Source organism: Hoplias malabaricus, chromosome 7, assembly GCF_029633855.1.
Source record: "Hoplias malabaricus isolate fHopMal1 chromosome 7, fHopMal1.hap1, whole genome shotgun sequence".
NCBI lineage: Eukaryota > Metazoa > Chordata > Actinopteri > Characiformes > Erythrinidae > Hoplias > Hoplias malabaricus.
In genome coordinates, this window is record NC_089806.1 from 27,410,148 (window position 1) to 27,436,874 (window position 26,727).

The window sequence follows — 26,727 nt, forward strand, 5'->3', positions numbered from 1 at the left end:
GAATAAATTCCAATATGGATTTCTCAAAAATTACCCATAATGCCTAAACCATTCCACTGTCATTAAACAGAGGGACCTCTTGGCTATCAGCTGTATGATTTTGGTAGAATTTCACTGTGTACTTTTCTCATAAACACATACTGAATATTACCAATGTGGATTTCTCAAAAATTACCCATAATGCCTAAACCATTGTACTGTCATTAAACAGAGGGACCTCGAGGCTATTACCTGTTTGATTTTGGTAGAATTTCACTGTGTACTTTTCTCATAAACACATATTACATACGTACTGATATGGATTTCTCAAAAATTACCCATAATGCCTAAACCATTGTACTGTCATTAAACAGAGGGACCTCTTGGCTATCAGCTGTATGATTTTGGTAGAATTTCACTGTGTACTTTTCTCATAAACACATATTACATACGTACTGATATGTATTTCTCAAAGATTACCCATAATGCCTAAACCATTGTACTGTCATTAAACAGAGGGACCTCTTGGCTATTACCTGTATGATTTTGGTAGAATTTCACTGTGTACTTTTCTCATAAACACATACTGAATATTACCAATATGGATTTCTCAAAAATTACCCATAATGCCTAAACCATTGTACTGTCATTAAACAGAGGGGCCTCTTGGCTATCAGCTGTATGATTTTGGTAGAATTTCACTGTGTACTTTTCTCATAAACACATATTACATACGTACTGATATGTATTTCTCAAAGATTACCCATAATGCCTAAACCATTGTACTGTCATTAAACAGAGGGACCTCTTGGCTATTACCTGTATGATTTTGGTAGAATTTCACTGTGTACTTTTCTCATAAACACATACTGAATATTACCAATATGGATTTCTCAAAAATTACCCATAATGCCTAAACCATTCCACTGTCATTAAACAGAGGGACCTCTTGGCTATTACCTGTATGATTTTGGTAGAATTTCACTGTGTACTTTTCTCATAAACACATACTGAATATTACCAATATGGATTTCTCAAAAATTACCCATAATGCCTAAACCATTCCACTGTCATTAAACAGAGGGGCCTCTTGGCTATCAGCTGTATGATTTTGGTAGAATTTCACTGTGTACTTTTCTCATAAACACATATTACATACGTACTGATATGTATTTCTCAAAGATTACCCATAATGCCTAAACCATTGTACTGTCATTAAAAAGAGGGACCTCTTGGCTATTACCTGTATGATTTTGGTAGAATTTCACTGTGTACTTTTCTCATAAACACATACTGAATATTACCAACATGGATTTCTCAAAAATTACCCATAATGCCTAAACCATTGTACTGTCATTAAACAGAGGGACCTCTTGGCTATTACCTGTATGATTTTGGTAGAATTTCACTGTATATGCTTCGCATAGATAAGAAAGATATTTTCTGAAGCCCATGGGAAAGGACCTTGTGCATTTTCATATCATATGGCAAAAGCATTTGAGTTACAGTTGTTTTTCTGTGATGCTTGGAAGGCAGACTGCACAGCTGTTTTTAAACAGAATCTGGAAATACACAGTAATTCAAGTTCTTCATAATTTTGATAATTATTAACGTTCAAGTTGTTAGGATGTTGGAGTTGGGGGCGTTAGAGGTGGTTTGGTATTGGTTGGAAACTAACCCTAGCTGTCTATGTTTTTGAACATAACCTACATGACAACCAATCAAATGAGAGCATCTATCCGCTACAGAGCAACCCAGAGTACAGCATGCCATACTTATGTAACTGTAGGGAAGAGACCACTGATGCAACAGCAGAATATATAGTGCCTTGCGAAAGTATTTGGCCCCCTTGAACTTTTCAAACTTTTGCCACATTTCAGGATTCAAACATAAATATATGAAATTTTAATTTTTCTGTGAAGAATCAACAACAAGTGGGACACAATCGTGAATAAAATAAAATATCAAATAAAAAACTGAAAAGTGGGGCATGCAATATTATTCGGCCCTCTTAATAATATTGCATATTTTATTTTATTCACGATTGTGTCCCACTTGTTGTTGATTCTTCACAGAAAAATTAAAATTTCATATATTTATGTTTGAATCCTGAAATGTGGCAAAAGTTTGAAAAGTTCAAGGGGGCCAAATACTTTCGCAAGGCACTATATATTCTGCTGTTGCATCAGTGGTCTCTTCCCTACAGTTACATAAGTATGGCATGCTGTACTCTGGGTTGCTCTGTAGCGGATAGATGCTCTCATTTGATTGGTTGTCATGTAGGTTATGTTCAAAAACATAGACAGCTAGGGTTAGTTTCCAACCAATACCAAACCACCTCTAACGCCCCCAACTCCAACATCCTAACAACTTGAACGTTAATAATTATCAAAATTATGAAGAACTTGAATTACTGTGTATTTCCAGATTCTGTTTAAAAACAGCTGTGCAGTCTGCCTTCCAAGCATCACAGAAAAACAACTGTAACTCAAATGCTTTTGCCATATGATATGAAAATGCACAAGGTCCTTTCCCATGGGCTTCAGAAAATATCTTTCTTATCTATGCGAAGCATATACAGTGAAATTCTACCAAAATCATACAGGTAATAGCCAAGAGGTCCCTCTGTTTAATGACAGTACAATGGTTTAGGCATTATGGGTAATTTTTGAGAAATCCATGTTGGTAATATTCAGTATGTGTTTATGAGAAAAGTACACAGTGAAATTCTACCAAAATCATACAGGTAATAGCCAAGAGGTCCCTCTTTTTAATGACAGTACAATGGTTTAGGCATTATGGGTAATCTTTGAGAAATACATATCAGTACGTATGTAATATGTGTTTATGAGAAAAGTACACAGTGAAATTCTACCAAAATCATACAGCTGATAGCCAAGAGGCCCCTCTGTTTAATGACAGTGGAATGGTTTAGGCATTATGGGTAATTTTTGAGAAATCCATATTGGTAATATTCAGTATGTGTTTATGAGAAAAGTACACAGTGAAATTCTACCAAAATCATACAGGTAATAGCCAAGAGGTCCCTCTTTTTAATGACAGTACAATGGTTTAGGCATTATGGGTAATCTTTGAGAAATACATATCAGTACGTATGTAATATGTGTTTATGAGAAAAGTACACAGTGAAATTCTACCAAAATCATAAAGGTAATAGCCTCGAGGTCCCTCTGTTTAATGACAGTGGAATGGTTTAGGCATTATGGGTAATTTTTGAGAAATCCATATTGGTAGGTATTCAGTATGTGTTTATGAAAAAAGCACAAAGTGAAATTCTACCAAAATCATACAGGTAATAGCCAAGAGGTCCCTCTTTTTAATGACAGTACAATGGTTTAGGCATTATGGGTAATTTTTGAGAAATCCATGTTAGTAATATTCAGTATGAGTTTATGAGAAAAGTACACAGTGAAATTCTACCAAAATCATACAGCTGATAGCCAAGGGGCCCCTCTGTTTAATGACAGTGGAATGGTTTAGGCATTATGGGTAATTTTTGAGAAATCCATATTGGAATTTATTCAGTATGAGTTTATGAGAAAAGTATACAGTGAAATTTTGCCAAAATCATACAGCTGATAGCCAAGAGGCCCCTCTAGTTAATGACAGTGGAATGGTTTAGGCATTATGGGTAATTTTTGAGAAATCCATGTTGGTAATATTCAGTATGTGTTTATGAGAAAAGTACACAGTGAAATTCTACCAAAATCATACAGCTGATAGCCAAGAGGCCCCTCTGTTTAATGACAGTGGAATGGTTTAGGCATTATGGGTAATTTTTGAGAAATCCATATTGGTAATATTCAGTATGTGTTTATGAGAAAAGTACACAGTGAAATTCTACCAAAATCATGCAGCTGATAGCCAAGAGGCCCCTCTGTTTAATGACAGTGGAATGGTTTAGGCATTATGGGTAATTTTTGAGAAATCCATGTTGGTAATATTCAGTAAGTGTTTATGAGAAAAGTACACAGTGAAATTCTACCAAAATCATACAGCTGATAGCCAAGAGGCCCCTCTGTTTAATGACAGTGGAATGGTTTAGGCATTATGGGTAATTTTTGAGAAATCCATATTGGTAATATTCAGTATGTGTTTATGAGAAAAGTACACAGTGAAATTCTACCAAAATCATACAGGTAATAGCCAAGAGGTCCCTCTTTTTAATGACAGTACAATGGTTTAGGCATTATGGGTAATCTTTGAGAAATACATATCAGTACGTATGTAATATGTGTTTATGAGAAAAGTACACAGTGAAATTCTACCAAAATCATACAGCTGATAGCCAAGAGGCCCCTCTGTTTAATGACAGTACAATGGTTTAGGCATTATGGGTAATTTTTGAGAAATCCATATTGGTAATATTCAGTATGTGTTTATGAGAAAAGTACACAGTGAAATTCTACCAAAATCATACAGGTAATAGCCAAGAGGTCCCTCTGTTTAATGACAGTACAATGGTTTAGGCATTATGGGTAATCTTTGAGAAATACATATCAGTACGTATGTAATATGTGTTTATGAGAAAAGTACACAGTGAAATTCTACCAAAATCATACAGCTGATAGCCAAGAGGTCCCTCTGTTTAATGACAGTACAATGGTTTAGGCATTATGGGTAATTTTTGAGAAATCCATATTGGAATGTATTCAGTATGAGTTTATGAGAAAAGTATACAGTGAAATTTTACCAAAATCATACAGCTGATAGCCAAGAGGCCCCTCTGTTTAATGACAGTGGAATGGTTTAGGCATTATGGGTAATTTTTGAGAAATCCACATTGGTAATATTCAGTATGTGTTTATGAGAAAAGTACACAGTGAAATTCTACCAAAATCATACAGGTAATAGCCAAGAGGTCCCTCTGTTTAATGACAGTACAATGGTTTAGGCATTATGGGTAATCTTTGAGAAATACATATCAGTACGTATGTAATATGTGTTTATGAGAAAAGTACACAGTGAAATTCTACCAAAATCATACAGCTGATAGCCAAGAGGTCCCTCTGTTTAATGACAGTACAATGGTTTAGGCATTATGGGTAATTTTTGAGAAATCCATATTGGAATGTATTCAGTATGAGTTTATGAGAAAAGTATACAGTGAAATTTTACCAAAATCATACAGCTGATAGCCAAGAGGCCCCTCTGTTTAATGACAGTGGAATGGTTTAGGCATTATGGGTAATTTTTGAGAAATCCACATTGGTAATATTCAGTATGTGTTTATGAGAAAAGTACACAGTGAAATTCTACCAAAATCATACAGTTAATAGTCAAGAGGCCCCTCTGTTTAATGACAGTGGAATGGTTTAGGCATTATGGGTAATTTTTCAGAAATCCATATTGGTAAATGTTCAGTATGAGTTTATGAGAAAAGTACACAGTGAAATTACACCAAAATCATACAGCCGATAGCCAGGAGGCCCCTCTGTTTAATGGCAGTGGAATGGTTTAGGCATTATGGGTAAATTTGGAGAAATCCATATCAGTACGTATGTAATATGTGTTTATGAGAAAAGTATACAGTGAAATTTTGCCAAAATCATACAGCTGATAGCCAAGAGGCCCCTCTGTTTAATGACAGTGGAATGGTTTAGGCATTATGGGTAATTTTTGAGAAATCCATATTGGTAATATTCAGTATGTGTTTATGAGAAAAGTACACAGTGAAATTCTACCAAAATCATACAGGTAATAGCCAAGAGGTCCCTCTTTTTAATGACAGTACAATGGTTTAGGCATTATGGGTAATCTTTGAGAAATACATATCAGTACGTATGTAATATGTGTTTATGAGAAAAGTACACAGTGAAATTCTACCAAAATCATACAGCTGATAGCCAAGAGGCCCCTCTGTTTAATGACAGTGGAATGGTTTAGGCATTATGGGTAATTTTTGAGAAATCCATATTGGTAATATTCAGTATGTGTTTATGAGAAAAGTACACAGTGAAATTCTACCAAAATCATACAGGTAATAGCCAAGAGGTCCCTCTTTTTAATGACAGTACAATGGTTTAGGCATTATGGGTAATCTTTGAGAAATACATATCAGTACGTATGTAATATGTGTTTATGAGAAAAGTACACAGTGAAATTCTACCAAAATCATAAAGGTAATAGCCTCGAGGTCCCTCTGTTTAATGACAGTGGAATGGTTTAGGCATTATGGGTAATTTTTGAGAAATCCATATTGGTAGGTATTCAGTATAAATCCATGAGAATATTATACAGTGAGCTCCCTCTGTTTAATGACAGTAAAATGTAATCTGTATTTCTACATGTCCACCAGGATTACTATTCAAAGCCAGTTAAGTGTTTATAGAAAAGTAAAAAAAAATACGTAAATGTATGAAATAATCAAAGCGTGTTTTGCCTCTTTAAAGAGATTTAAAACGAAATATATTCCTAATGGCTTGTTAATTTTAGCCCATTTAGTCCATTTTAGCATTGCGTGCATTTATTTAGTAACAGAGACATCGCTGCTCAAACGCGTGCATTTATTTAGTAACAGAGACATCGCTGCTCAAACGCGGATTTCAGACTCTCTATCTGTCCCAAAGCGGATGTGGTGTTCTCCGCAATGAAAAACCGTAATGACGCGCCTATACGTGCATTCGGATTTGAAGCGCGGATGGCTTGACCGTCAGTTTCCAAAGTGCGGATAGCTTGACTCCAGTCGGATTTTATGGTGTAACGTCCCCCCGCGCATGCGCAGATGAGCCTTAAGTGTTGAAAGTATGGATGTGTCAATAAAGCCAGTGGAGGTCCAACAAACCGAAAATGAGAAAAAAGAGGAGAGAGAGGAGGATGAGCGGCCAATGTGCAGATCAGACAGGTAAGAGAAACGAGCCGTTCAGACCCTTAATACTCTTAGAGACCTTTTATACGCCGTGGTGACGAGGCAGTGTTAGCTTACGTCGCTCCAGAAATTCGCTGAATTCTGAAACATTTTACATATGTAACTTTAAATGGAGCCCTATATTGATACTGACACTACTCACTTACAAATACGGGGGAGTAATTTTCAAATGTCTCTATTTCCTGTTTAGTAAATCTTTTTTTTTTGTGGACGCGACCACTTCAGATGCTACAACGCGGTCCGCGTTATTTGAAACGTTGCAGTCAATACACTTCAGTTACCTGTGCTCCCCCCCCCAAAAAAATACTAATATTTATTATATATAGCTCCATATGTTACTGCTGCATTGCTTATGAGTATAATTGAGCTGATTTGTAAACATTACCCTACAGCAAACATCATGCTGTATGCTTGTATGGTTAATCTATATATAGCTAGCATAGCTACCATGTTATTTACGTTGACTACACACAGACAAAGGCAATTGCAAAATGTTGAGTCAAATTTTATAAATCTGTTGGGTTTCTAAGTGAAAATATACCATTTGAGAAAAAGTTTAGTGGTCTGATGAAAAGAACATATGAACTATTTGACTGTAACAAAAACGTGTTTGGACTATCAGCACAGCAACATTGAGTACATTAAAATCTTTCTAACTAAAACCTGAATGTGTGGGAGATGGGGAGAGTGAATCATATAAAATAATAAATCCTGAATCATAATGGTAATAACTTTTTTTGCAAATATAAAATCGATATTACAACAGTTCAGTTAACACATTAAAACTAACCTTAATCTGTTAAAACCTTGAATTTAAAGGTGATGCTCATGATTGTAATCAACCACAAACACATTTGATAAAGTTCAGAAGATCATTTGCAAGATCTCCTGTCTGTTTGTCCAGTGTGTACAATGAGTAAAAAACAAGTGGCCCAGTCAGACAAGCTAGACCAAGGGTGTCCAACCTTTTTTCAAAGGAGGCCGAACTGGATCACACTATTCTTAAGGGCCAGTCTCTCTTTCCAAATATATTATTTATAATTTATAACAGTGTGTTCAAAATATGAATTTTTTTTTACAAAACTGTTTATATATATATATATATATATATATATATATATATATATATATATATATATATATGTCTCTCGTTATTATGAGATGTGGTAAAAACGATATATTTTGAAATTATAAGTATCTCGAAATTAAGACATAATATCTAATTTTTATGAGATATGTCATTCTCCGTTCACTATAGGAAAATAGGCCCAAACTCATAAAACATTACATAGACATCAAACTTGACACAATTGGACCTACAGACCATCGCTGGTCACTGTGGCGTGAAACCATAGTGTCATACTGGTATTACAGACAGAATACCGATAGATATGGAGACAGACATATCTCATAAAAACGAGATGCTTATCTCATAATAACATACTGAATATTTTTTATTTTTGTATGTGGCAGCAATACACTTCTGTACAAAGAGTGTAAAATCCAACATTTTAGTGCAAATATTTCCCTCTCTTGAAAACGTCTGTCCTCACTGTCAACTTTGCAGGGTTTTTTTTTGTTTTTTTTTGCTGCAGCCATCACCAAATGTCGTTCTGTGAATTACTTTGCTGGCCTGTGGAAATGAATGGTGTTTAAGTTTAGCTTAGTTCTTTAAATTTTGGTGAAAGAAAAACTGCCAAGTGCAAGTGGGCCACTAATGATGTATTCCTAAAAGTGATCCCATGGGCTAATTAAAAATCTTAAAGCGTTAAGATTTGCTTTTGCTTTTGCATTTGGCCCGGGGGGGCAGTCTTTGGGTACCCATGAGCTAGATTCCTTTTTCTTTGCTCACCGTAGAAAAACGGCTAAGAGTTTAAATATGTTGAAAATCATGAAACAAGATCAGGATATTGCTTTATTTTAGCTCTTTTAGTGGGCATCGTTGATTTATTTTTGCTGTTTCAGTCCATTTTCAAGTAGGAACCCAAAGTAAATTTGAGAAACTGCTAACTATCCATCCATCCATTATCTGTAACCGCTTATCCAATTTAGGGTCGCGGGGGGTCCAGAGCCTACCTGGAATCATCGGGCGCAAGGCGGGAATACACCCTGGAGGGGACGCCAGTCCTTCACAGACACACACACATTCACTCACACCTACGGACATTTTCGAGTCGCCAATCCACCTGCAACGTGTGTTTTTGGACTGTAGGAGGAAACCGGAGCAAACCCACGCGGACACGGGGAGAACACACCAACTCCTCACAGACAGTCACCCGGAGCTGGAATCGAACCCACAACCTCCAGGCCCCTGGAGCTGTGTGACTGCGACACTACCTGCTGCGCCACCGTGCCGCCCTAACTGCTAACTACATGAATATAAACAGACAAAGTCCCACAGATCTATACAACTCAAGTAACAAATGAGTTTCTGTTGTTTACAAAATGTACAGACAAGCTAAAATTTTGCTAAACAGTACTGTGCAGAAGCATTAGGCACCTAAGATAATTATATATATTTAAACTAATGCTGCCTTAGAAATATAAGATTTATTTTTTCAGTAAGGTACTAGGTGTGAGTGAGTTTGAAGAACAATGTTTTGTTCAGATGTTCCTTGATTGCATGAATTTGTTAAATCAACAGCACACATTATTTAAAATCATTATTTATAAACCAGTAAAACTAGGTTCGGAGCCTACCTGGAATCACTGGGCGCAAGGCAGGAACATACCCTGGCAGGAACACATGTTTGAGAGCTATCTCTGGATAGCTCTCAAACATTGCTTTGGTGTTTAAGTGCAAACATAGTACAGCACAAATCGTAGCTGTTCAATTAAAAACATGTATCTCAATTTCTGTTCATTTTTAGTTTAATAAATAATTTGAACACAGCAGCTGTCATGTTTAGTGAAAATTTCATGATGAACGGACCAGAAGACATGCTTCAAAATTACTTGGAATTAAATCTTTTTATATTGACTTCCTTCTCCTGTGAAGTTGCTGTTTTGGGAGAGAAATGTTTTTAATTCAACAATGACAAAATATATTGGTATGAAAACTACACTGAATTGCCATTTTCAGTGGCATGTCTAAACATTTAATAGCTAGATACAGTTGTATTGTCTGGGATAAGGTCACCAAATCTGTTCATTTTCTGACCATGTGATGAGAGCCTTACTCATATGAGACACCAATCTAAACTGGGCAAGTGTGTGGATTCCTGGAGAGGATGTGAGGTTTCTTCCAGTCTCCCTCACCCACACCAACATGAAGCAGCCATGCGAGCAGCTCTGTTTGAGAGGCTCCTTGAGACCATGGATTCTCTCTTGCTCTCCGTGGAACATTTTCTTATAACTTTGCTCAAATGGAGGTTGGGTCAGTCATGAGATAATAAGGCATTTCTGATGGCAGTTTGGACACTTATGTCCAAATATGGATATGGACATATGGCCGATATGTGGATTCTTATAATTATTGTTATCAGTCCGATATTACAACTAATAACTTGTCGCCTATTTTGTACTTGTGCATGTGCATATATGCCTGTAAATACACAACTATGTCTGCCGTGTCCACATTTTTTAACAATTTCTGCAGAGAGGTTTCAGGGATTAAATTTCTCTGTGGTGAAGTCTAATTTAATGTATCATCAATGCACAGTACCAGCACACACAGGTTAAATGACAGAAAAAACTCTAAATCACCACAGTGCAGGAGCCTCTATCATATAAAACACATGAAAATAAATAGTCATTCAGAGTCTGATGTTAAATGATTACAAACACTTTCTCTGCCTCGCTCGCTCAGAGCCACTTTATACGGCTCACTCCCTCACTCTCCAAAAGCAAACCCGGTGCTGCACTAATAAGCACCCCTCTAGAAACCATTCATGCAGAACCAGCAGTAAATCATTGATTTATATATATATATATATATATATATCTATATCTATATTAGTCAAGCCCAAAAGTTTTCATACCCCTGGCAAATTTTGACTTAAATTTACTTTTATTCAACCAGCAATTTTATTTTTGAGCGGAAACGCTGATGTACAAGAGGCATCATTGTGGAAAAAAAATATTTCTCAGCTTTTATTCACATTTGAACAAAAATGGGATGTCAAAAATTATTCATACCCTTCTCAATAATTAATAGAAAAGCCTTTATTGGCTATTACAGCAATCAAATGCTTCCTGTAATTGCTGACCAGTCTCCACTGGTATTTTTGCCCATTGATCTTTAGCAATGAGCTTCAACTCTTTGAGGTTGGGGGGTCTCCTTGCCATCACCCTGATCTTTAGCTCCCTCCACAGATTCTCAATTGGATTCAAGTCAGGACTCTAACTGGGCCACTGCAAAGTGTTAATGTTTTTGTCTGCTAACCATTTCTTCACCACTTTTGCTGTATGTTTTGGGTTGTTGTCATGCTGAAAGGTCCACTGGTTCCCAAGGCCAAGATTCTCTGCAGACTGCCTGATGTTGTTGTTGAGAATCTTGATGTATTGCTCTTTTTTCATGGTGCCATTTACTGCGATCAAGCTCCCTGGTCCATTGGCTGAAAAACACCCCCCAAAACATTAGGTTCCCACCACCATGTTTGACAGTGGGGATGGTGTTCTTAGGGTTGAAGACTTCTCCTTTTTTATGCCAAATGAAGGACACATCATTGTGGCCAAACAATTCAATTTTTGTTTCATCTGACCATAAAACAGAAGACCAGAAGTCGTCGTCTTTGCCCAGATGAGCATTTGCAAAGGTCACATGGGCTTTTGTGTGCCTTTTCTGGAGAAGTGGAGTCCTCCTTGTTCTGCGTCTGTGGAACCCAGCAGTGTGGAGTGTTCGTTGGACTGTCTGCCTTCAGATGTTGCCACCAGCAGAGCCCAGATTCACCATGATGGACTTGGTGGTGATCCTTGGATTTTTCTTCACCTCTTTCACTATCCTCCTGGCCAGCACAGGTGTCACTTTTGGCTTCCGACCACATCTTCTGAGATTTTCCACAGTGCGGAACTTCTTGTATTTTTTAATAATACTTTGCACTGTAGCCACTGGAACTTGAAAACATTTTGATATGGCCTGATAGCCCTTTCCTCACTTGTGAGCAGCTACAATGCACAGCCACAGGTCCTTGGTGAGCTCCTTTGTCTCAGCCATGACTGTCCACAAACCAACTGCAGAGCTGCTGTTTTTCACCTGTTGAGTTGATTAAAACAGCTGTTCCCAATGAATCAGGATAATTAGGATGCTTTAAAACAGCGTGGACTATTTGAAATGGAACTTTGGATTTTCCCATAGACTGTGAGAGTTTGCAAAAATAATTTTGGACATGCCATTTTTGTTCAAATGTGAATAAAAGCTGAGAAATATTTTTTCCCACAATGATGCCTCTTGTACATCATCGTATTATATCCTGGGAGATGCCTGTGTCGTTTCCGGTCAAAAATAAAATTGCTGGTTGAATAAAAGTAAATTTAAGTCAAAATTTGCCATGGGTATGAATAATTTCGGGCTTGACTGTATATATCAGTATTGCATAATAATGGCATCCTGACCAAAGCTCTTAAAGTATTTTTCCACCACATACACACGTAACCTAGCAGTATTGCTTTGACGAGTGGGGCAGAGTCTGTGTGCGTGTCAGCCTAAAGCTCCACAGAGACTAATGCGTTATGATGCAGCAGACAATTTTTCAGCATTCTGATTTGAACAGAAAAAGAATTTTGGAAGGAAATTAAACCATACACCAGTACATAGGGTTGGGTGGTATAAAGGTAATATTTTATACCACGGTATTTAAAAAATGTGGATGTATCTCAAAATGAGGGTGGTATTTGCTTGTGGTGTGTTAGATTCCTTTTCAGTGTCTTACTAATTTAAGTATAAGGCCAAAGAGTTAATTCATGTGCATTTAAGACAGCCACAGGGAGAGGGCTCAATGGAAGCTTGCTGAATGCTGATGTCACACTGAAAATGGGTGGGGGGGGAACACAAGCCTAGCAGCCCATAGCAGTTGTGAGTTCAGCGCTGAGTTTGGGTTAAAAGAGAGAGGCAAGGCAAGTTTATTTATAGAGAACCTTTCATACACCAGGAAGGCAGCTGAAAACAGACATAATTCTCAGAAGACCCTTCAGAACACTTTATGCTCACTTGTAGGGCTGGACAACAATTCATTGTCAATATAGCAATATAAAATTTTCCAATATCAACGATATGATTTTTATACATATTTTAAATATTTCAATATATATTATTTACAGCATCTGACACTGACTGGTGTTCATTAGTGTGCTGCCATCAAATCATTGCAGTTTTTTAAATAGTTTAAAAATATTAACATTGACCAAGCCAGGAGGTTTTTGTTTCAGGGTGATGTCATGTTGTTCATACAGATATTGAAATGAAAATATATTGACCAAAATTAAGAAAAATATTGTGATATAAATATTGTGATTGTGAATTTGGCCACATCGTCCAGCTCTACTCACATGTATGAGGCTTTATCTTCTAAATATGTATGACTTGAACTGGAGTTAGCTGGAAAACACATCTGCTGTGGTGTGCTAAATCACAAGTGATTGTTAACTTGCCAGGAAGGCTTCTTAAAAGTGTAGAGCCTGTCTTATTTAGCTTATTGTCTAACTTTTCTGTTCCTTCAGCACCAGTTGCTAAAAATTGCTCTATCAGAAACAGCCTTTTAACATCGGCATGTCTGTCAGTATGCGTTTTCAGGCTGAACTACTCGGCGCAAACACTCAGAAAAACCTTCACTTGCATAACGTGTTAATATTTTGAGAAGGTATGAAAAATGTAGATACTGCCCATTCCCACCAATACAATTATAGTACATCAGAGACAATATCTCACATTACTGTACTCTCTGACAGGTACTATTGCTGAAATTATCTTGCTGCTGCCATTATTTGTATTATTGCACCATCCCTTAATTTAAGTTGTTTCTTCTAAAATTGATGGTAGAAAATGATTTGGCATATTCATGGATTTTAATTAGTGCAATGAGTATTAAAGTGTTAACGCATATTATTGCCACATTTTTAAAATTTTTTTTACTGTAAATGAATATCTTTACCATATTTGGTCACATCTTCCTCCCATAATTGACTTGTTTTACAGAGCATAGTGACATATTAGAGGCTTTATTATTCTATGTAGTGTGTGTGTGTGTGTGTATATATATATATATATATATACATGCTTCAGCTCTCATTCTGTCAGGCTAAGCTCAGGGACTGAACTTACTAAAGCATTGATAAATACGTTTTCTGTAATATTTGCTGTACCATTCAGAGTGTATCAGTTAGAAAATGTCCAAATAAATAAAGAAACCAACATACAGTTGCTGGATTACAGAAGTCATGTATCCCCTTAAATTGGAAAAGATTAGATATACTTAGGCTCCACAGGGACCACTGGGAAGTTTTTAACATTTGTTGAAGATATGGAAACAGACAGCATTGTTATGTAACCTTTAACTTGCTTTTGTTTTTATTTATTTTTATTTTATACTTATTTATTAGTATTATTGTGTCTTTATATTCTTATTCCTACTTGTATTATGTTTTGTTACATATTTATATTTTATGCTATTTTGTTCTTATAAAACCTGGCTTTTTATGTATGATTGGACAAACATCAGCGCGACACCACCTCACCACAGGTGTGCCCCAAGGCTCAGTGCTGGGACCCCTCCTCTTTGCCTTGTACACCACCTCTCTAGGCCCAATCATATATTCGCACGGCTTCTCCTATCACTGCTATTCAGATGACACACAGCTCTATTTATCCTTTCCTCCAGGAGACACTTCAGTGGCAACTCGAATCTCTGACTGTCTCTCTGACATATCTACATGGATGAAGGAACATCACCTCCAAATTTTGAATGAATTTATCCAAAATTGAACTACTGGTCCTCCCAGCCAAGCAAGCTATTCTCCACAACATCAACATCAAGCTAGAGTCCCTATCAGTGGCTCCCACCAAGGTTGTAAGAAACCTAGGTGTCATGGTAGATGACCAGCTGACCTTCGCAGATCACGTTACCGCTGTAGCTCGATCGTGCTGCTTCTCCCTATTCAACATAAGGAAGATTAGGCCATACCTAACTCAACATACAACACAGCTCCTTGTTCAGACGTTAGTAATCTCCCGTCTAGACTATTGCAATGCCCTCCTGACAGGTCTTCTGGCCTGTGCTGTGAGACCGCTACAGATGATCCAGAATGCTGCAGCACGCCTGGTCTTCAACCAACCAAAAAGAGCACATGTCACGCCCCTATTAGTTGAGCTGCATTGCCTACCCTTTGCTGCTCGCATCAAATTTAAATCATTAATGATGGCCTTCAGAGTATTCACTGGTTCTGCTCCCATCTACCTCAATAGACTCTTAAAACCATACGTTAGCGCCCGCCCTCTCCGTTCCTCAAAGGAGCGCCAACTAACACGACCAACCCCCCGTACAGGTCAGTTGAGGCTATTCTCATCTCTGGTACCACGCTGGTGGAACGAGCTTCCAAGCACTATCAGAGCAACAGAAACCCTCTCTGCATTCAAGAAATCATTGAAAACCCAGCTCTTCCGAGAGTATCTTTTGCACTGAATGTCTTTCTTTAATGCACTTATTACTTCCTGGCATATTGCACTTAATGTAAGGTATTTTGTTTAATTTGTGCTGTAGTTCGAATGTTAGATCCTCTTTTGTAAGTCGCTTTGGATAAAAGCGTCTACCAAATGCATAAATGTAAATGTAATGATGTTAAAATATGTGGTAATAGAAGGATCGGTGGTGGGGAAGATATTCTGCACATTCTGTGGTTGTGATATAACAAGAAAATATTATTAATATTTTAATAAAATAAAAGTTATATATAAATTTATTTTTTTATATATATATATATATATATATATTATGTAGGGCCATTTATATGGATACACCTTAATTAAATGGGAATAGTTGGTGATATTAACTTCTGGTTTGTGGCACATTAGTATGTGGGAGGGGGGAAACTTTTCAAGATGGGTGGTGACCATGGCGGCCATTTTGAAGTCCGACATTTTGGATCCAACTTTTGTTTTTTCATTGTAGGTTTATGTGACACATCAAACTTGTTGGGAATTTCACAAGAAAAACAATGGTGTGCTTGGTTTTTAAATGCCATATAAATGGCCCACCCTATATATAATGTGTGTGTGTGTGTATGTATTTGTGTATATATGTATGTGTTTTTAAAGTAAATTAGGATTTTGGCAAAAGATGGTAATTGTTTAATTTAAGTTTTTGGTCATCATCCGCTCAGCTGAGGTGTTTTTACTCTTTGTAATATAGTGGCAGTGGTGAGGATTCTCTTGATGGACTTTTGATACATAAATGCCCTCTGACTCCCTCGCTCTCTCCACGGAAGCGAACCACCAGTCAGAGCAAAACAGAACCACCTCTTCTAAGGACCAATAAAAGGACAATCTACACAGCAGGGAGACCACCTTGGTACAATGTCACTGGGACCACTTTTAAAGAGGCTTTTGTCATAGGTAAGTTATCCTCACTCAGATCAGCTGACAATGTAGGTCTGTCCCAAAACCTAGTCAAATCAAATCAAATCAAATCAAATTTATTTGTATAGCGCTTTTTACAACTGACGTTGTCACAAAGCAGCTTCACAGTTTCAAAACAGAACATTTAAATAAAAGCCCAATGCAAGCAAGCCGAAGGCGACAGTGGCAAGGAAAAACTCCCTCGAGGCTGGAGGAAGAAACCTTGGGAGGAACCAAGACTCACAAAGGGGACCCATCCTCCTCTGATCAAACTATAGATTGAATTTTAAATGATCACCAATGAAGTGTCATTATGCTACATATTATTATTATTATTATTATTATTATTAAGGTGAGCAGCTGGTCTGGTCTGCAGGAGAATCCAGCAAACAGTCTTCCATCAGTGGGCCACCATTCTCTCAGAAAAAAACAGTAAAACAGTAAAAGGGAAGCAGTTAGTTTAGTTGAGTGCAGCAGAGAATAAGAGCATGTGAATATTTTAGTGTAGTGACGGATCAGACTGTAACAGACTGGGAGTAGGGAAACCAGAAGGAGCTCAGGCAAAGACATCCTTTCGTTCCAAGCAAGAGAAATTGTGAGCACATCATCCAGGTTTACCCTGATTCTCCATGTCCATGAGTTCCTGAAACGACAACCTTAAACTAGACAGAGGTTAGTTGCCAAAGGCTAAACTGAACAAGTGTGTTTTGAGCCTAGACTTAAACATAGTGACTGTGTCTGCGTCCCGAACACTAGCTGGAAGATTGTTCCAGAGCTGAGGGGCTTTGTAGGAGAAGGCTTTCCCCCCCGCTGAAGTCTTATGAATTCTGGGTACTAGTAAGAGGCCGGCGCCCTGAGATCTGAGTAATCTTGGTGGTTCATAGTGTGTGATGAGGTCTCGCAGGTATTCAGGGGCGAGACCATGTAAGGATTTATACGTGAGTAAAAGAATTTTGTAATCAATACGGAATTTAACTGGAAGCCAGTGAAGGGCCGATAAGACTGGACTGATATGATCAAATTTTCTAGTCTTAGTGAGGACCCTGGCTGCAGCATTTTGAATTAACTGGAGTTTACTCAGGTTTCTGCTGGAGCATCCTGATAAAAGTGCATTGCAATAATCTAATCTTGATGTAATAAAAGCGTGAATTAATTTTTCCGCATCTGGGAGGGATAAGGAATTTCTTAACTTAGCGAGGTTCCGAAGATGTAGGAAAGCTATTCTTGTAATGTTACCTGTATGCTGATCAAATGATAGATCTGAATCAATTATAACACCCAGATTTTTAGCTGATGAGCTCGGGAGAACAGGGAAGTCAAAATTATGTATTAAATCTGATACCTTATTTATAGCAGGTTTTGGACCTAGAAGGAGAACCTCGGTTTTGTCGCTGTTTAGCAGAAGGAAATTGTATGACATCCAATGCTTCACTTCTTTAACACAGTCCTCCATTTTCTTTAGTGTAGGTTTGTCATCTGGTTTGGCTGATATGTATAACTGTGTGTCATCTGCATAACTGTGGAAGGTAATGCCATGCCTGCTAATAACTCTGCCCAGTGGCAGCATGTATAATATGAATAGTAAAGGTCCTAAAATGGAGCCTTGGGGAACTCCAAATCTCATTTTTGTATGAGTAGAAGAAACATTATTTACGTTTACAAACTGATAGCGATCTGTGAGGTAAGACTTAAACCATGATAGGGCTGTTCCTGTTATTCCAACCATGTTTTTTAATCTTTCTAGCAGAATAGTATGATCAATTGTATCGAAAGCTGCACTGAGGTCTAGTAGAACTAGCATGGATACGCAGCCTCGATCAGAGGCGAGAAGAAGGTCGTTTGTTATCTTAACTAAAGCTGTTTCGGTGCTATGGTGTGGCCTAAAACCAGATTGAAATTTTTCATATATGTTATTCTTATGCAAGTATGACCTAAGTTGTTGGGCCACAACTTTTTCTAAGATCTTAGATATGAAGGGAAGGTTAGAGATGGGTCTGTAATTGGATAGTACACTAGGATCAAGATTCGGTTTTTTGATTAGGGGCTTAATAACTGCTAGTTTAAATGCTTTGGGTATGTGACCTAGTCTAAGGGATGAATTTATGATTGTTAAAATGGGATTGATTATGACTGGTAATACTTCTTTAAATAGTTTTGTTGGTATTGCATCAGGTGTGCAGGTCGTACAATTTGACGAATAGATGATTTTCTCCAGTTCTAGCTGTGGTAGTGGGTCAAAGTCCTCTAGTCTTTCTTCTATGTTTTGTTCTATAAAAAACCTAGTGAGCTGCCTAAGTAGGCACTGACGTTTTAAGTCTGTCTTCATGAGGCAGATTAATGAGACACTTTATTTAGAGAGCGATTGCATCACATCAAGCTTTTCAGAGCAATGGCTTCTGTTCTATGTGTTTTTATCGCAATTTTAATTGTTTTTGCTCTGGAGGAATAGCAAACTAGATGGGAGTTGTGCTGGTGTTGTGTCAAGGGTTTGCCTTCACAGCTGAAAAACAATTTGATGCTGCCTTAAAATTCTAAAGCATCTCAGTAAGTCAGATACCTATGTAGAGAGGTCACTAGGTTTTGGGACAGACCCTATGATTCCTTGTGATTAGTCCATGCTAGTTGTTAGTATTTAGCAGAGCTTTTGTTCATACATAAATTATATGTATGTATGTGTGAGAGAAGTGTTGCCACCACTGAGGTTTTTCCAGAAAATGATTGCAATTACGCATAATTTGTTATACACATGTTTGTTACCTTTTTTCTGTATTGGAACAACATAAAAACAAAATTTATATAATTTCACAGAAAACTCCAAAATGGGTTGGACAAATTATTGGCACCTTTTCAAAATTGTGGGTAAATAACTTTGTTTCAAGAATGTGATGGTCGTTTAAACTCACATGTGGCAAGTAACAGGTGTGGGCAATATAACAATCACCTGAAACCAGTGAAACAATGAAAAATACTTTTTTTTTTTTTTTCTTGTGTAGTTCCAATATACACAAAGGAAATGAACATGTGTATAACAAAACATGTGTAATTGCTATACAAAATACAAAGTATGTACTGAAATATTTGCAGAAAAACCCCCAACAACCCAGAACTGGACTGTGTTTGAAGCATTGCTGCTATGGGACATGCAGTCACCTAGTTGTGATTCCAACCTCATACAATGGTTGAGTTCTATTTTCATTAGTATGCCATTACATACAACGAACCCTGCCTGGCAGGTTACAATTTCACACTTGGAAGTACCCCAGTCGATTCTTGCCGTAAAACACATCTCTGCCCACTGCAGTCTGTGGGAATGGGAATAAACCTGGCCGAGTGAAACAAGCTTCCTTGCAAAGGTCATCCACACAGAGAAAGGAGAGCTGGGGACATAAACCGTGTACTAAAGCAGCTTTAATTTCCTTCAGAGTTGGCAGTCATAAGTAACTGTGTTTAAGACCACTGGTGACGTTTTTCATTTTTGGCTCCATTGCTCAGTGCTCCCCGGAGGATCCTTCAGCTGATCTATGTCAATGCAGTTTCAATTGAAAACTCTCTGTTAATGCCATATTTATATATTATATATTTCATAGTTATCACTGAATTTGAAGGTTGATTCGCTCTAATTTGAAAACTAACTTGGGCCCTGTCCACAGAGATCTGGATATTTTTAAAACTCAGATTTTCCTGTTAAATTCCTATTAATTTCCTGATAAAAATATCCCAGTCCAGATGAATACAAAAAAAGTTGCATTATCATGACAGTCCAGCAGAGGGCCATAATTCCCTTTTAAGAGAGACATTAAAACTCCATGAAACATGAGAAACGGGTTTAATCCCAAATCACTCCATCCTGCCTATCTAGTGCATTATGCAACTCATGAAATTAGTGAATCTAGAAATAATTTTTCAGATACATCATTTATATCTGAAATCTAGTGATGTAGAGTGAAATGTATACATTGTAGTTTTGACTTATGTACTTTATTATATGTGAAACAATTTCACAGAACAGACAGACCCCAGAATAGAGAGCCCATAGAATATTGATGTTCATTTATATGTAAACAACCTCGCAAGTAAATAGTGGCCGATATTGAGGTCAGCAAAAATTCCTGAGGATATTGTCCTGTTATATTATACTATATAGTGTAATTATTGTGACAGGCTTATAATAATAATAATAATATTAAACTTATTATTATTATTATTATTACTACAAGGTGCAGGTCAATCCCAAAAAAAAAAAAAATATATATATATATATATATATATATATATATATATATATATATGACAATTATCACAGGTGTGAAACATTTCAGTATTCTCTAAATAGAAACCAGTGATGTAACGGATCACAAAACTCACTGTTTAGGTCTGAACCCAGGTTTTGAGTCACATCAGATCTTTTTTGGGTCACCAAAACAGTACAATGCCTGTTTTAAAGAACAGACAAAATGGAAAGAAATGAGTGATTGCTCTTGTGGCATTCATTTGAATACCATAGTGGATGTGAGATGTACTATGAAATAAGCCATTCATGAGCTCCTGCTGTGTCCTGCAGGTTTGTGCGGAGGCAGTGCCTCTGGGAAAACTACAGTGGCCAATAAAATAATTGAAGCTCTCGATGTACCCTGGGTAGTACTTCTTTCTATGGATTCATTTTACAAGGTAAGAGAGTGGAGAAACATCAGTGGGCCATACACTCAGTGAATTAACCTTCATTTTTAAAGAACGTATAATGATATGAGGATGCTCATTTAAATCCGTTTTGGCCTAAATTTGTTTTCTCAATGCATTTTATAATTAGTAAGCATTTGCATAACGAGATTGCATACCTTTCTCTCTTACTGTTAGATTTTTACAGTTATTTGCAGGATTAGTAACAAGATGCATGTAAAGGCTTAAGGATAATGAAGGGATGTATTCAAAGCCTTAAATAAACTTGCCCCTTCTTACCTCTCAGACCTTCTTCAGGACTATAGACCCTCCTGCACCCTTAGGTCTTCCACCACTGGCCGACAATCCACTCCCTCTTCTAATCTTCGCAGTCTAGGAGACCGGGCTTTCTCCAGAGTTACTCCCCATCTCTGAATAAACTCTTCGGTCACAAATCCATCAGTCAAACTCTGTCGTCTTTTACCAGCTTAAAACTCAACTATTCTCCCTTGCATTCAATCTCTCAGTGCCATACATACCTCTATTGCTACATTATTGTAAGCGTCTTTGGGTTCTTGAAAAGCGCTTTATAAATGAATGTAGTAGTAGTAAAGGAACACTAGGTAAAATTTTGGTTTTTGCTCCTGTGGCACCCCCTTGTGTCATTCATAATAACAGCACTGATGTAATCAATGGGGACTTACATAGTGCTGTTTCTGTAGTGCAGAACCCAGAGTAGCTACAAAAGCGACTTGTTCTCTCTATTACTGGTCAGTGAAATATCAGTGATTTTTAAGCTGTAATTTTAGACTAAAAATAATCTCTAGTGTTCCTTTAACTGCAACCCTTGATTTCAGCATGGTTTGTTAGTTAGAAGTCACTGTGACTAAAGCATTTACTGTTCTGTTCTAAACTGTTTTAACAGCTGTGAGTTGTGGTGCTACAGAATCACAGACCTTTGCTACTCTTGCTTCTTAAGAGCTGGCCGTTAATCCTTGTTTTACCACTTTAGTAATATTAAATCCAATTCCTGTTCTAAAGACATGATTAATTTGCAAATAACCCGTTTCTCTCCCACTCTCTTGTATGTTTTATAAGTAGGCTAGTGGTTATATAGCAAAATATAATAAAGTATATTCTTTTTAACACGTCTTTCACTTGATTTCTTTTATGCCAGCTACTTACCCTGCATAAACACCACCTTCAAAATTGCAGGATTTAAAATAGAATAATAAATGTGGAAAAGAATTTGATAACTATTAAGCCATCTTCATTCTTGTGGGTTTTTTTTTTTATTATTATTTATTTAAATCATTGATTGTATTAAAAGAACATCCACAGTTGTGAACAGAGATTGATTGAGAGAGTTAATCTGCTCGGAAAATCTAAATTTCATTCATCACTGATGTACTCTGAATAATTCTCCTTTAAAAACTGCCTGCACACATTCATTTACGTATAGCACATGCAAAATGCAAGCTAGCAGTCTAAAGCAGTAAGAAAATGTCTTGGACTGCAGCTGGAATTAAGCCTTAATTCTCAACAAATTGATCCATTGTGATTAACCAATTGCAAACTGCTGAACAGAATTTTTTAATGATTTATTTTATAGAATAATATTCAGTATGTGTGTGTCCCTAGCCTTGCATGTTAATTTATTCATGCTTCATCTGTACAGGTTTTGACCAAAGAAGAACAGGAGCTGGCAGCCAAAAATGAGTACAACTTTGATCACCCGGATGCATTTGATTTTGAGCTGCTGGTGACTGTACTGAGGAAACTGAAGAAGGGTAAAAGCATCAAAGTTCCTGTGTATGACTTCACATCTCACAGCCGTCGCAAGGAGTGGGTATGTTTGTGTGTTTCATACATTTTCATTTGACAATTATCACATGTGTGAAACATTTCAGTATTCTCTAAATAGAAACCAGTGATGTAACGGATCACAAAACTCACTGTTTAGGTCTGAACCCAGGTTTTGAGTCACATCAGATCTTTTTTGGGTCACCAAAATAGAAAAACAGGGTAAAAGTTAAACAATACTTCAGTTGTCAGTAGAAGAATTTCAGTTCCCATGCTGAGAAGTGAGGGCACTTCACTTACCTTTACCCACATCTCACACAAGCGCATAGTGGGAAGCAGAGTTAAAAGGTGCTTTGTTATACTAAGTGCACAAATCCCAACATAACAGTGACCATGCATCTAAACCAACAGTGAGCAGTGTTGTGCAAGAAGCAGCTCCCTCACATCCCAATTTACCCCCTTAGGTCCCCACAACGGTGGTAGACTCTGCAGTGTTACTTCTTCGTTTGTATTTGTGACTTTTATTTGAATGCGGTCTCTTTGTGAAATAGTGGTTCAGAGGAATGATTGTGCCATTTAACGTGGAATGGAATGAAAGAAAATGAAGTTTTCAGCCTGTGTCTATATGAAACCCGATACCTAAAACAGAGAGAACGCTACTCTTCACTGACTCTTAACACCTTATACATGCACACAAGGCAAATTTCAGGCATTTATTTTTAACTGTAATGAAAAAATGTATTTGTAAGCACTTATGAAATCATACGTCCTTAAATATGAATAATGCTTAAGAAGACAAAATATCTGACAGTATATTTTTTCTGTAGTATTTCAGTTATATTATTTCAGTGGAGCTGCTATAATTACAGTGAAAAACATGCTTATGTAACATTTCTCACATATTAAATTCAGCTTTATAGGAACACTAGAACTACTAGAATTATTATCCATGTATCAGCTTTATAATTAAATAACATGTAAAACACTTCAGTCTCAGGTCTACATGCTGGTCATAATGTTTTGAATTCTGTGCTGTGCCTTCTTGCTTTTCTCCCTCAGAGTGCAAGATGCAATTTCATGCCTGAAAGGCACAAAGCACAATAGCAGAAGATCATGACAACATCACTAATTCAAATCTGATTTTGTTTTCCAAATGTGGATGTATAATTATCTTCCATAGCTTTTAAAGAGTATGAGTCTGGTCAGTTTTGCATTCTTTATAATGGGCAATAACATTAATGAGTTTTTACAGCTGATACAGGGCTCACCCTCACCATTGTTTGGTGAGGGTCACCTTAGTGCCTCCTGAGAGGATTCACATTAATCTCAGAAGGCTTTAGAAGACTGAAACAACAAAAGGACTGCTCAGGATAGTTAAGTAAATAATGGAACAAGAGCTAGAGTGCATAAAGGTACAATATAAGGCAAAATGTCCCAGTAAATTAACTGTGTGCGGCACTGGTTAGGGATGCAGCAGCAGTGTTGGACAAAGTACACAAATCATGTAAATGAGTAAAAGTATGGATACTCAAGATAAATTACTTGAGTAAATGTAGAAGTAGTTATTATAGATGTCCACTTGAATGAAAGTACAGAAGTGTTTACCTTCAGATGTACTAAAGTATCAAAAGTAAACGTACCATGATGTATTATGACGTTAATGTCCTATTATAATTTTTGTAACAAGACTCATGCTTAACATATTGTAGGTGAAAAGACTTGTCACTCTTTTAATAGAATGTCATTAATTAGTCTGACACAGCAGAAATGGCCAAAGATGAAAGATGTTATAACAACCATTACATACACGTGCTGCCCCTCCAAACCAACAGAGGTCGCTGTCTCCTGAATATTAAGCCCAATTTATGGGGATGGGGAGGGAACAGTTCTTAAACAGGCTACGGTTTTGTTTTGTTTTTTGCCTGATATTCATTTTTGTCTTTTGGACTTTATCTCTCTTTACAGATTTATTTTTATTTATTTATTTTTTGGGTTTTGGAATATCTTGTCTGGTTTTGACCTTTAATGATGATGCAAATACTAAATGGTACAAATAATTTTCTTAATTATTAATGGTTCTAAGATCTGAAAGTGATTACTTACAGTCTCAAATTCAGTCGAATTAAAAAACAGTTGATTTAAAAAAAAAAAAAAAAAAAGGTCTGTATTTGGTATTTTTGGTTTTAGGCGGAGAAACATTTTTACTTGTTTTAGCACAGTGACTGTGTTCGTTCGTCTCCTAGCAACAGTGCTTCTGCGACTCGCACAGAGGTTACACACGTTTTGGTTTTATTCACACATAAACCATAAGGAACGGCAAATTTTTATAATGTATTGGAGTAAAAAGTAATATATTTGAATTGAGATATTTTGGCTCAGATGAACCACTGGTTGTTCCAGACTTGTAATTTTCATGATCTCTGCTTCATAACTTTCATATTTGATAAGATATATGCATGATGATGGTGTCATATGAAAGCTGGAACTCCCCCCCACCCCCACCCCCCTTGGAGTGGTACGGAGCCCCTAAAGGGACTGGGGAAAAATTAAAACAGACAAATTGATTTTGAGGTCTAAAAAGATATTTGCGTTCCCTCACAAACACAATTGCGTTTCCTCTCAAATAGTTTTGCGCTCCCTCGCAAATACATTGCATTCCTTTGCAAATGTTTTATGATACACAATTGTCTTTGGGGCTCAGTCAACACATCAGGACACTGCAGTTTCCAGGGAAATCCAGCTGCTTGAAACATATTATATATGTATTTATTTATCTCTACTAACACATGGTTTAGTTGCCAGTGCGGATCGTTCATACATCCGTAAGGAATTGCCTAACATCAGAGGAAGTTGTGAGCAACAAGTTTAAATATGTTCAGTAGCATCCTGAAAGTGCTAGTCAGAACACTGTAGCTCCATCATCATACTAAGAGGTGTATGAGATGTAGGCAGCTTCGTGAAAGAAAGAAAAAGTGTGGACAGCACACTGAGGTAGGGATCAAGCTAAGAATCTTAACGAAAAACCTTTTCACAAGCAAAGTCTCTTGGAAAAAAATCCGGTCATTCAATTACAAGATGGAGGTTGTAGGGCAGTGGCTCAACACAGAGATCTCAGGGCACGTTGCAGACTGATTTTTACAGAGACGTGGCTCAGCGTGCAGACTCCAAACACGGCTGTGGAGCTACACCATGCATTTAGTTTTATCTGGGAGTTTAAAAAAAAAAAAAAAAAGGTGCAGTAAAAACAGGATACCGTTGTCTGCCAGACCTGACTTTTACATACACATTACTCCAATATACTACCAATAGCTACACATTTATTCAGGTGTTCACTCTCCATTCTCTCCCACTGTTTGGAAACTGTTCATTGTCTGTATCTCTATACTGTTCACGTAAATTTTGTTCATGCGTTTGCACTTTAAATTCTCTCATCCTCATTCCATAGCAATTAACAACACAGCAAGAATCATTTCAGTTGGCGCTCCCTAATAACGTATCCATGTTTTCTGCTGAGAAGAGATGCTATGTCTTTATATTTCAGTCCAAGATCAAAGTAAAATTCAGCGAGCTGCTCCATAGTTCACCTGATACGCACAGCAAGCACATAATCAACAGCAAGCACAGTATTGTACCATACCAATCCCACAAAGTATTTGCGAGGGAACGCAAAACTTTGCGAGGGAACGCAGTGTATTTCCAGGGAATGCAAATATTTGCGATGGAACACATTATCTTTGCAAAGAAACACAAAATCAATAGTTTTTCCCACAGTCCCTTTAGGGGCTCTGTAGAGTGGTGTAATTTATGTAAATATAAACACGCAATGAGGAATCTGCCTCAAACAAACCATGTG

At 37.1% G+C, this 26,727-nt stretch overlaps 1 protein-coding gene across 4 annotated transcripts in view; it reads left to right on the forward strand.

Annotated features, from left to right (window-relative positions):
- The first annotated feature begins 6,692 nt into the window (after positions 1–6,692).
- The window catches only part of si:ch211-243j20.2 (uridine-cytidine kinase-like 1), a 48,226-nt gene continuing 28,191 nt past the window's right edge, over positions 6,693–26,727 (forward strand). For all 4 annotated transcript variants that reach the window (XM_066676657.1, XM_066676656.1, XM_066676658.1 and 1 more), the window contains exons 1-4: positions 6,693–6,844; positions 16,210–16,412; positions 20,977–21,083; positions 22,750–22,920. In XM_066676657.1, coding sequence (XP_066532754.1) covers positions 6,747–6,844; positions 16,210–16,412; positions 20,977–21,083; positions 22,750–22,920 — 579 coding nt within the window. In that variant the 5' untranslated portion in view covers positions 6,693–6,746. The remainder of the gene's footprint in view (positions 6,845–16,209; positions 16,413–20,976; positions 21,084–22,749; positions 22,921–26,727) is intronic.